This window comes from Oratosquilla oratoria, chromosome 22 (assembly GCF_046742065.1).
Source record: "Oratosquilla oratoria isolate Oo_2021 chromosome 22, ASM4674206v1, whole genome shotgun sequence".
Taxonomy (NCBI): domain Eukaryota; kingdom Metazoa; phylum Arthropoda; class Malacostraca; order Stomatopoda; family Squillidae; genus Oratosquilla; species Oratosquilla oratoria.
In genome coordinates, this window is record NC_134798.1 from 28,394,555 (window position 1) to 28,412,882 (window position 18,328).

At 36.5% G+C, this 18,328-nt stretch overlaps 2 protein-coding genes across 5 annotated transcripts in view; one reads left to right on the forward strand and one right to left on the reverse strand.

The window, feature by feature from the left end:
• The window catches only part of Vps60 (vacuolar protein sorting 60), a 48,343-nt gene extending 32,306 nt beyond the window's left edge, over nt 1-16,037 (reverse strand). The window contains exons 1-2 of one of the 2 annotated variants that reach the window (XM_076205696.1): nt 15,913-16,037; nt 14,631-14,800 (exon numbers count right to left, since the gene is read on the reverse strand). In XM_076205696.1, the coding sequence (XP_076061811.1) occupies nt 14,631-14,676 (46 nt within the window). In that variant the 5' untranslated portion in view covers nt 14,677-14,800; nt 15,913-16,037. The remainder of the gene's footprint in view (nt 1-14,630; nt 14,801-15,912) is intronic. The other variant, XM_076205695.1, reaches the window with a different exon arrangement.
• Nucleotides 16,038-16,281: 244 nt separating this feature from the next.
• The window catches only part of Sym (symplekin scaffold protein), an 80,302-nt gene continuing 78,255 nt past the window's right edge, over nt 16,282-18,328 (forward strand). For all 3 annotated transcript variants that reach the window (XM_076205700.1, XM_076205697.1, XM_076205698.1), the window contains exon 1: nt 16,282-16,422. In XM_076205700.1, the coding sequence (XP_076061815.1) occupies nt 16,390-16,422 (33 nt within the window). In that variant the 5' untranslated portion in view covers nt 16,282-16,389. The remainder of the gene's footprint in view (nt 16,423-18,328) is intronic.

An 18,328-nucleotide genomic window follows, 5' to 3' on the forward strand; every position in this document is an offset into this window, starting at 1 on the left:
GCTTTACTTCCTTTCTGTTTACTTTGTGCCTCTCATATGATTCCCTTGTCCTAATTTGTAGCCAATCTATGAATGCCGCTTTCTTCTCTTCTACACCCTTCTTTGCTTCCTGATCCCACCACTCACTACCCTTCTTTCTATTTCCTCCCGCCCTCCTTGTTCCACACACCATCTTTGCACACCTTATGACTCCCTCCTTGAACCATCCCCATTCCTCCTCCACTTCTACTCTATCCTTTACTCTCTCCCACTCCTCTCTCAACTTCTTATATACTCATTCTCCTTTTTTTCCTCATTTAAGCAGTTCACTCTAGTACCTCCATACCTTCTGCTCTTTTCCTCTTTCTCCACCTATTCTCCACTCTCAATTTACCTTCTACCAGGAAATGATCTGATATTCCCCCACTCTCTCCCCTTAGAACATGTACATCCGTAACTCTTCCTACTCCTGGTCACCACTATATAGTACATTAACATATACCAATGACTTTTTCCCCCTTACAAGGGAGGTAGCAAAAAACAAAGGCATAATATCCATTCCATCCCCACATACTCCACTCCTATTCACCCCTGTCCCTCCCTTTTATCTTGGTTCCTCCTGAAGGATGGGTCATCCCTGCATCTTGCCCACTGCCCTGGATCAGAAGCAATGTAGCAAGACACAGCACAACCACAGCAAGGCCACTTCATTTAATCAAGTGACCCCCTCTCTCTATTCCCCCATGCAGAAAAAGAGAAGACAGGGAGAAACCCTTTCAGGCTGCATCAAAATATCATTCACACATATTCTATCAGCCCCCATCCCCCATCCCCCACCCACTCCCTTCCATGCATCACATCATCCATACACAACCATTCTCCACTCATCCCTATCTTCAGTCTTCTCCCTTCCCTCCTCAACAGACATTTCCCTTTTTCCTAAAGCCCCTTTTATCCCATCCATTTCATCCTTGGTAGCCCCTTCATGTTCACTTCTTCCACACCTCTTTTACCAATCTCTCTTCACTCATTCTTTCCATGTGTCCAAACCATCCCAATACTCTTTCATCGACCCTATCTCCCAACTCTCTTTCTACCCCCACTATCCTCCTCACCTCTTCGTTTCTCACTCTATTCAGCCTAGTAACCCCTACCATACTTCCCAGGCATTTCATTTCAAACACATTTAAACTCTTCCTCTCTTTATGTTCCATGCTTCTGCTCCATACAGTACTGTTAGCACAATCTCTCCTCCATACAATCTCTTATTAGCATCCATTCCCAAATATCTATTTCTCATTACACTTTTTAATCTCCCAAGGCATTTACTTGCTTCTCTCATTCTACCTCCACCTCCACCTCCACTCCTCCCTTTCCTGCCACATTTACACCCAAGTATCTAAAGTTATCCACTTCCTCTGATCTCTCTCACTTGATAGTCACTTTCAATTTGCTGACACATTCTCCCCTTGTACATCTCATCACCTTACTTTTACCCACATTTATCTTCAACTTTCTTCTTTTGCACACCTTTCCAAACTCCAAAGGTGGTTCTTAATAATTATTTGTAATCTATGATTAGATTCCTTCTGCTGTCCAAAATCCATGTTTGTGAAGGAATTTTTTTTTTTCACTCGGATTTTTCTGTGCAGGTTGTAGGTCTTGCAAGAGTATCAAATATGAGACCCAGAATTTTTGGGTTCTCTGATCAAAGGGTATGGCCATTTAACTTTATTAGTTGATGTTTTTGATTCATGATTATCTGGAGTGAGAAATGTTACTAATGATTTCTAGGGAAATTTCCATTCCATTACTTCTAAGCCATGGTTATAGTTTGCCTAAGTAATCTTGGGTGTCTTTGCAGGGATTTTGTAGCTGCTATGCCATTGTTAGGTCATCTGTGATGGTAAGTGCTTTAGTGCTATGTCCTGGATCTGGTGCAGGGAGATCACATCAAGAGGTTGAAATAAGGTATGTAAGAGTATTGGTCCTTGGGGAACTCCAATATACAATCTTTAAGAACTAAAAATTTGGTTGTTGTTGTTCCCTAGACTGCCTGGCTGAGCAGTCCCATTTCCCTGAGGAACACCATGGATGGAATGAGGTTTTCCTGCAAATCCTTTATAGAATATATGTTGTGTTGTTGGTGTGCATAATTGTGAAATGCAGTCTTCCATAATGTGTTACAGTGAGACCTCTCATTAACGGACATTAATTAGCTGTGGGGTGTTTTCGCTGTGTTTTTGGTGCTGTTGTTTAGTGCATGCAGTCACTATGCCACCCAAAAACCACTCCAAAACACCGCAAACACAGCTAATTAATGTCCGTTAATGAGAGGTCTCACTGTATATAGAATGGGGTGAAGTGTTACACCCTGGACAGTTATGTGCAATGTGGTCATCCAACTACCTCTGGTAGCTTATAAGAGCTGGATGGTGGTTGCACCTCAGCGTTGTCAGTTGGACTCTGCATTGGGGGGGGGGGGTTCAGAAGGATGGATATCAGGGGGTTTGGCATGCAGCAGTGTGCTGTCTGTCAGTCTGTGACTGAAAGAATTTTAATTGTTTATGATTACTCTGCATGGTCTGCCAGCTAAGAAGTTTGTTAGCCATTTCTTGTTATTGTTTGTCTACAACCTTTTTTTATAATTTGAGGAAAGGAACTTTATCATATACCTTGTTTATGTCTATTGTTACCATGACTATTATTTCTGCTGGTATTTTCTTGCTAAATCCCTCCAACATTTGTTATGTGATGTTTGTGAGAAGTGTGCCTGTGGAGTGGACCTCCATGAATCCATGGTTTGGAAAGGTGGGTTGATTCTTTATGTTTCTTTCTGCTATTAGTCTTTCCATCAGTTAGAATAGTGGTTAGTAATGAGATTGGTCTGTAGGATATTGGGTTTTCTAGTGGTTTGTTTGGTTTTAATATAGGTAATGTGTGGTCTCGTTTCCAGATTTTTGGAATTTTGGACAACCAAGAGTGGCTGAAAATATCAGTCAAGGCCTTTATTGCATCTGAGTTGGGGAAATTTAGATGGATGTTTGACTGAGCCTTCTGCATATTACTTTTTTTAATTCCTTTATTAACCCTTCCACATCTCTGTTGAAGAGGTAAGGGGGATGGCATCTGTGTATAGTTTGCTTTGTCACATTATTTTCCTACTTCCAGAAATTGTGGATTTAAAACTTGTTTTAGATATATGTGGTAAGGGAAATAATTATAAAGGTAATGTAAAGAAGTTGCATGAGGAAGAAAAAGATGAGGCAGTGTCTGTGGATGACTTTGTGCTTGTGGCTGGAGCAGAGGAAGGTCTGAGGCAGATAGTGGCAGGAGGAGGGGGCACAATAATTCCTTGTACATAAATCTAAATATCCATCTTGGACCTATTGTGAGTCTTAAAAACACATTTATATAAGACTTTCTACCAGAATTGCATATTCTTTCAGTACTCAAAACATCACAGATTAAACAAGTATTCAACATATATGATTACCAATCCATTCTTGCACACACACACACACACACACCCTTTCACCGAATGGACAGCGAGAACTGGTGTTCCAAAGAAAAAGGAAAAACTACGTGGATCTCAACATCCAGGAAGTGCCTTTTTGTATTTGTAGGGAGGGGGAGCGCTCGTGGAATAGTGGGGAAGTGATAGGGAAGGAGAAGGGAAGGGATATTGAGGGAAATGGAAGGAAATGAGGAAGGGGAGGACTTGGTCCAAGAGTCCAGGCGGCTTGTAAACAAACGCCGAACGGATGATTTGGATTTCGATGATGGGACTAACAAAATTGTAAAGATCAGAAACATAGATAAGAGCAGTTCAATGGAAGGTGAGGATAACAATTTCCAAGGATTTAATGAGGGGGCGGCGGATACCAACCTCCCCGACTGGCAAAACTGGAGGAAAAACTTGAACAAATGACTGAGCATTGGGAGATTAGGTTTGGCAAAATGTCAAAAATTGCCGAGAGGTTTGAAAAATTGGAAGAACTAGAGAAGGTGAACAAAAACTTAACTGATGAAATAGAAGACCTAAAAAGACAGTTAAGAGAAGTAAAAGTGGAGAATGAAGAATTGAAAAGGAACAATAGAGACAATAAAGAAACAATAGCAAAAGAGGCAGAGGGGTGGAGGAAGATACAAGAAAATAGTAAAGTTGCATTTTCTGATATAATTAAACAGCAAATGAAAGAACAAACTGAAGACTCAGTTATCAAAGTGATGAGACAGAAGGAGAATATTGTAAGAGACTTAGCAGACAAAAAGAAATGTATAATTATATTAGGAATGGAAGAGAAACATAACCCATATAGAACCACAAGAATCAAAGAGGAAAATGAAAAAGTAAGCCAATTACTAGAATCAGTTCAGGAAGATGAACCAGAAATAATGAAACAAATCAAAGATAAATTCAGAATCGGGAAATAGTACAGACAAGACCAGACCAATTAAGATTAAATTCAGGTCACAAACGACGGCAGAGAATATCTTATCCAAAACAGGGAAACTAGCAACAAGTGAACAATATAAAAAGGTATGGATAAAAAGGGAAATGAATAAAGAGGAAAGAGAGGAGGAAATAAGGAAAAGACATGAAGCTAAGAAAAAAACGAGACCAGAACGGAGACAGAAAAACAAGAATTCTACTGGATAGTGAATATGAAATTGAAGAAATGGAAAATAACAGAGAGAAACACAAAAGAAGCAGAGAATACAATGGAAATAACAGAAAGTTAAAAGTATCCTACACAAATATAGATGGATTAATAACAGGACTGAATGAACTGAACAAATATCTGAAAGAAAAAGATCTGGACATAATGGGAATTGTTGAGACAAAATTAAAAGGTCCACTAATATAATTATTGGATTAGAAACAGAGAGATAAAACAAGGAGGTGGAGTTATGTTCCTGACTAAGAAGGATATAAGCGTGAAGAGTGTCACATATGGGAACAATAGAGTAGAGATGATTATGATAGAAGTAGAAGATAGAGATAAGAAGAGCAGAAAGTTTGTAATAAACTACGTGCCCCCAAAAACAGCCTCGTGGGAAGAGAATGAAAATAAAAGCATGTTAGAAGACACAAGAATAACACTAAACAAGATAATGGAAGATGGAGGAAGAATAGTTATGATGGGCGACTATAATTGCAAAGAAATATGCTGGGAAGAGATGACCGTAAAGGGTGGAGAAGACTCATGGGGAAGTGTTCTACTTGAGATGATTACTGACCACACAATGACACAATGGATCCAAGAGAACACTAGGTATAGAAATGAAGAAGAACCATCGAGACTAGACCTAATAATCACATCAGAACCTGAAATAGTGGAAAAGATAGAATACCAGGCACCAATAAGCAAAAGTGACCACATATTGATAGAACTAGAACTAAATGAGAAAAAATACATGAAAAGAAATGAACAATATAGAAAAGGAAGATTGATGTATGAAAAAGCAAATTTTTATAAAATAAGAGAATTCTTCCAAAATGAAAACTGGGAAAGAATACACAAAGAAGATACAACAGTAGAAGAGAAATGGAATATTTTGACAAAAATCTATAAAAAAGGAGTAGAAAAGTATGTCCCAAGACAAAAACAAGAAAAAGAATATGTAAAGTGCTGGTACAATAAAAGTTGTAGGGAGATAAAAGACAAAAGAGACAAAGCTTGGGCCAAATGGAAGAAAAACAAAAGACCAGAAAAATGGAAAATATATACTTGTTATAGAAATGAATATGTACAAGCGTGCAGAGAGGAAAAGAGAAAATATGAAAAAGATGTCATAGAAAAATGTAAAGATCAACCAAAACTATTCTACAATTTGTAAACAACTGAAAAACAAACAAGATTTGGAGAAATTAAGACAAGGAGGAGTTGAATACACAGAGGAAATTGAAATGGCGGATATTATGAACAAACATTTTAAATCTGTGTTTACAAGGGAGAACATACAACCTGAAGAGATTGAATGGAGAAAGTCCCCCCTATGAAAGAAATAGAAGTAACAAAGAATGAAATATTGAAACACTTGAGTAATCTTGATGTCAGAAAATCGCATGGACCAGATGAAATAGCAAACTGGATTTTGAAAGAATGCAGGAATGAACTGGCAGACATAATACATAGCATAATAAACAGTTCCTTGAAAGAAGGTAAAGTTCCAGAAGATTGGAAAAAAGCAAATATAGTACCTATATATAAAGGAGGAAATAAAGAAGACCCTAACAACTATAGGCCAGTCTCTCTAACAAGTACATTAGTAAAAATTTGTGAAAGAATTGTCAAAAATAAATGGGTAAAATATTTAGAAAAAAAAAACGTGCTAAATCCAAGACAATTTGGATTCAGACAAGGACGATCATGCGTCACCAATTTAATATGTTTCTATTCAAGGCTAATAGATATAATACAAGAAAGAGATGGATGGGCTGATTGTGCATTTCTAGACCTAAAAAAAATCTTTTGACAAAGTACCACATAAGAAGTTGCTTAAGAAATTAGAAACTGAAGGAGGAATACAGGGCAAACTACTAAATTGGATGGAAGACTTCTTGCAAGAAAGAAAAATGAGAGTAGTGATAAGAGACCAACACTCAAAATGGGATGAAGTAATAAGCGGTGTTCCACAAGGAACAGTTCTGGCCCCAATAATGATTGCTATATATATTAATGATATGGATGAAGGAACTGAAAACTATATGAGCTTCTTTGCAGATGATGCAAAACTATTGAAAAAAGTGAAAACTGAAGAAGATTGTGAATCACTACAGAGAGATCTAAATAAAGTGCAGGAATGGAGTAGAAAGCGGGAGATAGAGTTCAATACAAAGAAGTGTAGTATAATGGAATTTGGAAAAAGTAAAAACAGAATAACAGGATCATATAAATTGGGAGAAGAAGGAATAAAAAAAGTAGAAAATGAAAAGGACCTGGGAGTCATTGCTATGAATAATATGTCACCTGAGAAACATATAAATAAGATTTTTGGAGAAACCTATAATTTAATAAGAACAATCAAAGTTGCATTTACATACCTAGATGAAGAAATGGTGAAGAAAATTCTATTCACCCTGACAAGACCAAGATTGGAATATGCAGCAACGATATGGTCACCAAGTACAAAAAAAATGTATAAAAAAACTTGAAAGAATACAAAGAGCAATTACAAAATTGGCACCTACACTCTCAAAACTATCATATGAAGAGACTAGCAAAACTTGAACTACAGACACTAGAGCAAAGAAGAGAGAGAGGAGATTTGATAGCTATTTACAGAATCATGAAAGGCATAGAAATTACTGATAGAGAGAATCTGATAAAATGGGATGACAGAAATACAAGAGGACATGGAAAGAAAATAAAAAAAGACAGCTATAGAAGAGACCTGAAAAAGAACAGCTTTCCTCACAGAGTAATAGACAGTTGGAACAAATTAGATGAGAAAGTGGTGTGTGCAAAAACAATACATGAATTTAAAAATAGTTTAGATAAAACGAGATATGAAAACGGGACACCACGAGCATAGCTCCCCTTCCCGTAAAATACAACTAGGTAAATACACACACACAAGCCAACGAGGAAAACAATAGGGAGATAGACGAGTTGAAAAAGGAATTAAAACAGCTTAAGGGTGAGAATGAGAAGTTGAAAAGTGAGGATAATAGTAGGAACGAGGTTCTGAAACGAGAAATCAAAAGTCAAATGAAAGAAGTGACCGAAAAGGTGGAAGAAAAAATTAGGGAAAATGACCTACAGGAAATAAAAAAAGTGGAAAATTGAGAAGGAAAGTCAGGAAATATCTTTAACCTCTTCAGTACGGGCCAAAATCTTGCGGGCAGCATTAGCTGCCAGACGTACGATGTGTCGTAATAATACTCGCATCATAAAATATAGTCACTGCTTATATCGATCGTTCTCTCTTTCACCCATGAATTTTGATAACCATAGAAAATGTGATGAAGACCATTTAGAGAGTATGTCATTATGCAGGGGCAACTACAATAAATATAATCAAGACGCCGATATGGCAGCCTCGCGTATCCACTTGCTCCTCATGCCGCCTACGTATGCGGCACCGTATGGAAGGGGTTAAAGAAAATAATGGAACAACAAGTAAAAGATAATACAAAAGAAACTGTAATTCAGGTTATTAAAGAGAAAAGTAACCTAGTTAGGGACACAGTGGATAGAAAAAGATGTATAGTAGTCTATGGCATTAAAGAAAAGCACAATGTACCAAGATACCAGAGGGAAAAGGAAGAAAAAGAGATTGCCAAAGAAATACTAAAGGAGTTACAAACAGATGAGTTAGGCTGGGACCGAGAAATTGAGGAAACTCATAGAATGGGCAGGTACTCTAAAGATAAGCAATATAGACCATTAAAAGTAAAACTTAGATCGCAATCAAGTGTAGAAGAAATTTTAACTAGAACAATGAGACTAGCAAGTAGTGAACAGTACAAAAATATATGGATTAATAAAGAAATGAGTGAGGAAGAAAAAGAGAAAGAAAAGGAACTTAGGAATGAGGCAAATGAAAGGAATGAGAATAGAACTGAAAAAGAAAAGGAGTTTTTTTGGAGTGATAGACATGAGGCTGAGGAAAAAGTACATAGAGAAAATGGAAACAAAGAAGACAGAAGGGGAGGAGGAGAAAGGAAACTAAAAATAGCTTACACAAATATAGACAGAATAATCTCAGGAATAAACGAATTAAATGATTATCTAGTATTAGAAAAACCAGACATAATGGGAATTGTAGAAACCAAATTAAAGTTCATACTAACACCCCACACTGTGGGACAAGGAGAATATAACTGTTGGACAAAGAATAGAAAGAACAAACAGGGCGGAGGAGTTCTAATTTTGGCCAAGAAAGATTTAACTGTAGCAAAAATAACTGAAAGAAAAAATAATGTAGAATCAATTATAGTACAAGTCGAAGGTAAAAAAATGAAGAAAAGAAAATTTGCAGTGGTATATGTACCTCCTAAGACACAAGCCTGGTCAGAGAGGGATCACGCCGAGTTACTAGATGATACAAAGGAAGAACTAATTGAAACACTGAAGGATGGAGGAAATACAGTAATTATGGGTGACTTTAATTCAAAAGAAATATGCTGGGAAGATATGACAGTGAAAGGGGGAGAGAAACACTGGGGCAATGTACTCCTTGACTTGACCATTGAATACACAATGACCCAGTGGATTAGAGAAATACTAGATATAGAGGAAATGAAGAACCCTCAATATTGGACTTAATACTTACAACAGAACCTGAGATAATCGATAATATTATTTACAAAACTCCCGATAGGAAAAAATGACCATGTACTAATAGAAATGGAATTGAAAGAACCAGACCAAAGCAAAAATGTTAAACATAGAATAGGAAGACCTATGTATAACAAAACAAACTTTGAGAAACTTAAAACATTCTTTCGCAATGCAAACTGGGAAAAATTCCAAAACGAAGATACAGGGATAGAAGAAAAATGGAACATACTAAAAGAAATTTATAATGAAGGAGTGGACAAATTTGTACCACAACAAAAAATGGAAAAGGCATACATAAAGAACTGGTACAACAAAAGATGTAGTGAAGCAAAGGAAAAAAGGGACAAAGCTTGGAAAAAATGGAAAAGAGATAAGAAACAAAGCAAATGGCAAACATACATCAAACTAAGAAACGAATGTAAAAATACGCAGATGAAAAGAGAAATTATGAAAAAAAGATAATAGACAAATGTAAAGAAGAACCCAAACTATTTTACAAATATGTAAATGGAAAACTGAAAAACAAACAAGAAATAGAAAAACTGCACCAAGATAAAAAGGAATTTACAGAAGAACTGGAAATGGCTGAAATAATGAACAACCACTTCAGATCAGTATTCACAATGGAAAACTCGCCTAACAGTGAAGTTAGAGAGAGAGAATTATCCCCAGCAATGAAAGAAATAAACGTAACACAAAAAGAAATCAGTGATCAAATTAAAACCCTGGATGTCAGAAAATTACATGGCCCAGACAGAATAGCAAACTGGATACTGAAAGAATGCATGGAAGAATTAACTGACAAAATATATGATATAATTAAATCATCAATTAAAGAAGGAAAAGTACCATTGGACTGGAAAAAAGCAAACATTGTACCAATTTATAAGGGAGGTGATAAGGAAGATCCATCTAACTACAGACCGGTCTCACTAACAAGCACAATAGCAAAAATTTGTGAAAGAGTGATCAAAAACAGATGGGTTAAGTACCTGGAAGAAAAATCTATACTGAACCCAAATCAATTTGGATTTAGACAAGGGAGATCCTGTACAAATATGTAAATGGAAAACTGAAAAACAAACAAGAAATAGAAAAACTGTGCCAAGATAAAAAGGAATTTACTGAAGAACTGGAAATGGCTGAAATAATGAACAACCACTTCAGATCAGTATTCACAATGGAAAACTCACCTAACAGTGAAGTTAGAGAGAGAGAATGATCCCCATTAATGAAAGAAATAAATGTAACACAAAAAGAAATCAGTGATCAAATTTAAACCCTGGATGTCAGAAAATCACATGGCCCAGACGGAATAGCAAACTGGATACTGAAAGAATGCATGGAAGAATTAACTGACAAAATATATGATATAATTAAATCATCAATTAAAGAAGGAAAAGTACCATTGGACTGGAAAAAAGCAAACATTGTACCAATTTATAAGGGAGGTGATAAGGAAGATCCATCTAACTACAGACCGGTCTCACTAACAAGCACAATAGCAAAAATTTGTGAAAGAGTGATCAAAAACAGATGGGTTAAGTACCTGGAAGAAAAATCTATACTAAACCCAAATCAATTTGGATTTAGACAAGGGAGATCCTGTACAACAAATCTGATTTGCTTTTACTCAAGATTAGTAGACATAATAGAAGAAAGAGATGGATGGGCAGACTGTGCTCTTCTGGACCTGCAAAAGGCATTCGATAAGGTACCTCATAGGAAACTAATAAATAAGATAGAGTCAAAAGGTGGCATCAGAGGAAAATTATTGGAATGGATGAAAGACTTTCTGATTGGGAGGAAAATGAGAGTTGTAATTAGAGAAAAATTCTCCAACTGGGAAGAAGTAAAAAGCGGGGTCCCGCAAGGATCAGTACTGGCCCCGATCATGTTCGCTGTATACATTAATGACATGAATGAAGGCGTGGAGTGCTATATAAATTTCTTTGCAGATGATGCAAAATTACTTAAGAAGGTAAAAACGGAAGAGGACTGCAACTCATTGCAACAAGATCTGGACACAATATGGAATTGGACTCAAAACTGGGAAGTAAAATTCAATATTAAGAAATGCAGCATAATGGAATTTGGAAAGAGTAAAAATAGAATATCAAAAGATTGCAGAATTGGGGAAGAAAAAATAAATAAAAACTATGAAAAAGATCTTGGAGTGATGATTGGAAAGGACATGAAACCAGATAAGCATATAAACAAGATGTTCGGAGAAATCTACAACTTATTGAGAGCAATCAAAGTGGCATTTACCTATATGGACGAAGAAATGATAAGGAAAATACTTACTACACTAATAAGACCAAAACTCGAGTACGCAGCATCACTTTGGACACCCAGTACCAAAAAGAATATTAAGAAACTAGAAAGATTACAAAGAGCGACAACAAAACTAGCACCGACACTCGCCGAACTAACATATGAGCAAAGACTATCCAAATCCTACCAACTCTGGAACAAAGAAGAGAAAGAGGAGATTTGCTATCTACAGAATAATGAAAGGAATGGAAGTTTTAGACAGGAACGACCTATTAATGTGGGACAACGGTAAAACAAGAGGACACGGAAAAAAATTGAAAAAGGATAGTTATAGAAAAAACTTGAAAAGGAACAGTTTCCCACACAGAGCGATAAATACATGGAACAAATTAGACAACAAAACAGTATGTGCTAACACTATACAAGATTTTAAGATAAAACTTGATGCGGAGAGATACAAAGACGGGTCACCACGAGCATAGCTCCCCTCCCGTATATTACAACTACGTAGGTAAATACACACACAAGCCACACAAGCTCCCACAAGCAATACCAACGATCTTGATGTCAAGACTTAAAATCTGTTTTTAGTTTGCCTCATTAGTGTGGTGGTACAACTGGAAGCATGTGTGCCTCACATTTTCCTAATCACAAGTTTGAGCTCCCCATTTCTCCCCAATTCCAGGCAGTGGCTGTTACCTGCCCTAACAGTCTAAGCACAATGGCAAAGATGATAACTTCAGTTGCATCAACATGCCTCCTGGTATATTCTCCACACTTTCCTATACCTCTCCCTTAGGGAGGATATTATCTACTCTGGGAGGGTTTCATGGCTGCCTAGACTATCGGTACTCGGTATTTTTTTTATTATTTTTTTTTTAACCAACACCGAGGGCACAGTCCTCATTTTCTTTGCTTGACTTGCTTTACTTTTTTGAGAGACTTTTTGAGTGGCTGCATAACAGACCTCATGCAAAGGCTTCACAACCTAGTGACAACCTTTGGACTACAAAGGATGACCTGAAATCAGTATTTGGTTATACCAGTAGAGTTGCTAGAAATAAATTTTGATAGTGCATCTTCAAAAAGTTACTGCAGTTTATTGTTATAAGTAATCTATCACATTTTGTTATAACACAGGACTGAGTCTCAGATGGTGGGTGTGAAATGATGACATTACTATAGATTACAGCGAACATTTATGTACTGGTTATACACCTTATATAGATTACCAAATGAAAAAAATGAAATTTTCATTGATTCTTGATTCCTCACCCACTTTAAGAGCACCAAACTTTTCAAATTAATAGAGACTGCTACTATATTCTCCTGAGTACATCTTTAAACTTCTCAAGATGAAATCTTGATGGATTACATATTGGGACTCTACTGGACTTAACACAGTCAGGGCAATGTAACCAATAGCCACTGATCCCAAAGAACTATGCAGAGACCAATGACAGGTACCTGCATATCATGGTTCTCTAAGATGGACAGCAAAACTGCCCCCCCCCCCACACACACACCTTTATCTGGAGGTATAGTCCTGAAAATCTGACATTTGTTGTCTGGACTGGGCCCAAGATATTTGTCTATTAACTTAAACTCTATTTCTTAGACTTTTTCACACATAGACAGCAGACATCCAATGACTGTTCCCTTTCCCTAACCACTTTCAGTCTCAGACAGTAAAACAGAAACAGTCCCACACTATTGCAACAGTTTCTTCCCAGAGAGATATGTGGGAGGATCAAAGGGCCATTGTCAGCCACTGTGGGACTAGGGTTTTTACTAAGTAAAATTTGAAGCAACAAATATCATTGATACCAAGAACTTGGAACTCTAGTAAACCCTGCAATTCTGTAGGATCCTCCTATAAGTATCAACAAGAAATTGATCCATCTCCTTTGTAGAATAACAATCTGATGAGGACCACAATGGAAATAAGCGTACATGCTTTTTGTGTTATCCTTGGCAATTTGCATTTATTATTCTGAACTATGTGTTCTTGTCATTATTTGCACTTCATGCACATTGATTCTTTGCCAAATAAAGTCTATCTCCTTTGCTATACCTTTAGCATTGCTGTACCAAATTTAATGGTGTGGATTTCATTCTAGCAATCCTCAACCTTCTAGATTTTGTTCTAGAGCAATGGGGAACCAACACACTCTTCGCTCCCAGCTCTGTATGTATTAGTAATTAAGATGAAATCACCCAAAATAACAAGAAACGAGTCCTATTGAGGCCAATGGTTAACTTTATAGTCAAGCTTGGCACTGAACATCTTTTACACTCATGCCTCGATTTAACGGACTAAAAGGGGAGAACACCGGTCCGATATACCCGATTGTCCGAAGTTTCTGATACTACTGTATTTCAACGATTATGTTACAAAAAAAATGAGGAATGAATCCAGTACGGTACTTTTACTTAAGCACACTATCCAATCTGTTAGTGTAAATACCTGGGATCTGGCCCAAAATTTTCACCCCAAGAGTACCAAGTCCAACATTTTCATCAACCGAATACTTCAGCGAATATTGGGTAAGTTGTTCCTTTTGTTTACGAATATCAGACACAGTTTGTTTCTTTACTCCATATCCTCTTCCATACGGTGCCGCCTACGTAGGCGGCATGAGGAGCAAGTGGATACACGAGGCTGCCATATCGGCGTCTTGATTATATTTATTGTAATTGCCCCTGCGTAATGACATACTCTCTAAACTGTCTTCATCACATTTTCTATGGTTATCAAAATTCACGGGTGAAAGAGAGAACAATCGATATAAGCGGTGACTATTTTTTATGATGCGAGTATTATTACGCAACATTGTATGTCTGGCAGCTAATGCTGCCCACGAGATTTTGGCCCGGAGTGAAGTGGATATTCATCACACACCTGCTTCACCGACACTCCATTTTCCAACTTTTTAATCAACACAAGCTTCTGTGATACTGTTAGATTGACTCTTTTCCTATTTTCTACAGGATGTACAGGTGCCATGGTTAAAAAAAAACTGTTTAATTATTTCACAAACAACACACAAAACAGGGCCAAAAACGTCGAAAAACACGAACCAAACAGCTCCACGTGTTCTGACACAGTTGTAAACAAAGCAACCATAGATCATCTGGCGGTCAACTGCGGAAACATCGGACTGCGTCCGGTCGCTCTGGACGATCCGGAAGCTACAGATTTTGTCCGTTGCATCCGAAATCCGTTAAAGCGAGGTATGAGTGTAGTTCATCTGCCATTGGATTGGGGATTGTGGGAACATAAACAATAACAGGAGATACAGCCCAAGGTTATTAAAATTAAAACACCCAAAATAACAAGCAACGAGTCCTGTTGAGGCCAATGGTTGACTTTGTACTCGAGCTTGGCAGTGAACATCTTTTAGTTCATCTGCCATTGGGGATTCTGGGAACATATACAATAACAGAAGACAAAGCCCAAGGTATGTTTAAATCTCACCAGTATCATGTCCCCATCAATCAAAGTAACCTTAGAACCTTGTTATAATAAACATTCTCACTGTGATATGTAACCTATGTAGCCTCTTTAAGAGGCTACATAGGTTACATATCACAGTGAGAATGAATGAGAATGACAGTAAGAGGCTCTTACTGTCATACATTATACAGTAAGTGTTCAGGATGACAGTGTAAAGTGTTATTTTCATATTATTATTTTTTTACCAAAACAACTTTGACAAAATAAGGGATGCCTTCTCTGTAACATTTTTAATGTGAACGGAACTATTTTGCTGTTTGTCACCAAGCCCTAACTACCCAAAGGCAAAGGAGGGGTAGGGGGGATTGTGTACAGACAGGATCTCCAGGATTCTGTAACTGTCTGAACAAATACCAATTTATCAATATGAACAAAATCCGATGCTGTCATATGGTTATACACAGTGTATGGATAAATTGTATACTAAGATACAATGTTTGAATGTGGCACTTTGACTTTAGATTTTTAGTGCCATTACTTTCTTAGTTATAGAGCACCCATTGTTTTGACAGAGCCATAGTTATTAGTAATAGATAACATATCTAGTCAATGTACAGCTTTCTCATTAACAAACATTCAATATTACTAACTAATGGCCACTAACGAGGTCTTGAGTGCATCAACCCATATATTATATGAATGCACAAAACTGTATATTAATATTTACTGATTTTGCGTTATTCAAGTTCAACTTATTTTATTGGTTACATTCCAGGAAGGAATTTTACAATTTTTCGAAACAATATTATATAAAAACAAGACATAAATACTACCGTCAAAACCTCTGACTTTTTACTTTTATAATAATAAGAAACCACCAACAAGATAAATCTAAAGAATCCTTACTTTTTTTTTCTGAGTCACGTCTGAGTGACGATGTGAAGAGTATTTTACGTGATATCTGACAGTGTTTGGCAATGTTGACATTGTCCGAAACGTACGATTAATATGATTCTATAATAAACCTTGAATATAAAAAAAGAAATAGCAACACAAGTTCCGATTTGTATTATAAAATCTTATAATTTAAAAATATTTTCTATACTTATATGGGAAAACTGTTTGATCAGGTTACGAAAAAATGCGTTAGCAATGAATTGATGCATTCGGAAAAGAATATCGACATTCAAATTCCAAGTTTATAAAAAATATTGTTAATTGAGATATCCTATAAATATTATAAATTTATTCTATGTGTTCAAAATAACAAAAAATAGTATTTCCTTAATTGTAGCTCAATGTATATCTATGGTTGTGCTTAGCGGGTTGAGAAAAAGAGAGAAACGGATTATGTGGCGCTTGTAGTTCATTTATTTAGTAAACATGTCAGATACAGAAGTTTCAACCCGTGACAGGGTAAGTCATATAACCATAACACATGAATGACAGGGAAAAAAGCTGTAGCTTCCATTTTCTCTTTGTTTTTGGAAACCCCTGAGATCATGTAACAAGCTGTGATTGAATGCATGCCCAAGAGTTGAAGAGACATTGAAAGTTGCTTAGCCTTGGAGAATATGCAAAAGTTCTGAGGTAAATGGAATAAGTGTTTTCAGGCATGAATACTCAGTGTTCACAATATGACATGCAAATAAATTTTATTTGGGGAATTTTTTCTTTGATCACTTTATTGGCTAAAAAGAAAGCAGTTTCAAGTTTGGGTTTTATGTTCATGTTGGATACACTCAACACTGTCACTGTGTGACTGTATCCAGCATCCCTGTATCATACAGGGATTCCCTGTATCCAACATAGAACCCAAACTGCTAACTTTCCCTGAGGGAAGGAAGAATAATATAATTAACTATCAAATAGTATTTGGTATTTTCTTTTAATTTACCTACACTTCTAATGGGCATGCACAATCAATAATCATAATGGTGATGTTACTTGGATTTTGTATTAGTTGGGGATGTAATGTGCCACATTACATATAAAACAGTGTAAAACGGCCCACATTTACATTATGTGGGCTGTTTTACAAGGATGCCAAACAACTTTGCTGTGGTTTAACCTGATTACCTCCTGGTGGTGTCATATTTCATTAGCAGGTTTAGCTAACCACAACCATGGTTGGTAAGATTTATATTCCAGTATATATCTACAGTACCTTTATTAGCTAGGTCAACATGAAAATGGAATTCCTGATATTTGAGCTGAAGTAGTTCTCATATGATGCAAAAAGTCGCTATAAGTACAATGCAATTTGAATTATTCATCTAGCTGTCCTAGTTCTCGAGATATTGCATTTTGAATGGAATTAAATCGGACCTATTTTGTCCCAGGCAATCGGGCCGAAACGTGCGGTCTGACTAATCGCCGATCAAACATAAGAAATGACTGTTTTTACTGACAGGCACAATTTTATATAAAAATTTAGCATATGGCTGCATTATTTGACCTATTTTCTTTAAGATGTGTGATTTCCATGTAAGTTGATCAAAGAATTATGTTTTTATCCTCTGCAAAATTACCCACCACAGCTACGAATACCGTCAAATTACATGAAAATCACACATTTTAAAGAAAATTGTTTGAATAATTCAGCTATATGCAATCTATTACACTAATAACACAATACTAACAAACTTAATAGTGTAGTTTGATCCATACCACCAGTGATCATAGATAGCGGGCAGGACGAATCGTAGCTGTGGTCCGTAATATTACGGAGGATAAAAACGTAACTTCTCTTTGATCAAATTACATGAAAATCACATATTTTAAAGAAAATAGTTCAAATAATTCAACTATAAGTCTATTACACTAATAACATAATAGTAAGAAACTTAATAGAGTGAAGTTTGATCCATACCACCAGTGATAGATAAGATGACGGGATGGATGTTGACGTTATCTGATAATCCGACCTGATAGAAAAAAAACTAATTAGGACCACCGATTTCTCAGCTCTTCCGTAACACACTGCCTTTATTTTGGTATTAGAATAATCCGCGAGACTAGTAGTTTTCGTTCATTTTGGTCAGTTGCCAGTACACTGAATTTTAGCTAATTTTTTACGCTGAAACATAAACCAATATTCGATTTACTGCTGCATGCAAGCCACCATATTTATCTTATGTTTTTATGTACCGACATGTAACTGATGATGTAATTGTTTGAAATTTACTACGATCGTAGTAAATACACTCGCATAACATTTGTATGAATTAAATTTCCGGCGGTATATAAATTTGGCCGTTTGCATGGCGTGCGCATAAAATGACGTGCTATTGTGCTCGTCATCGACGGTGGCGCCTCTGGT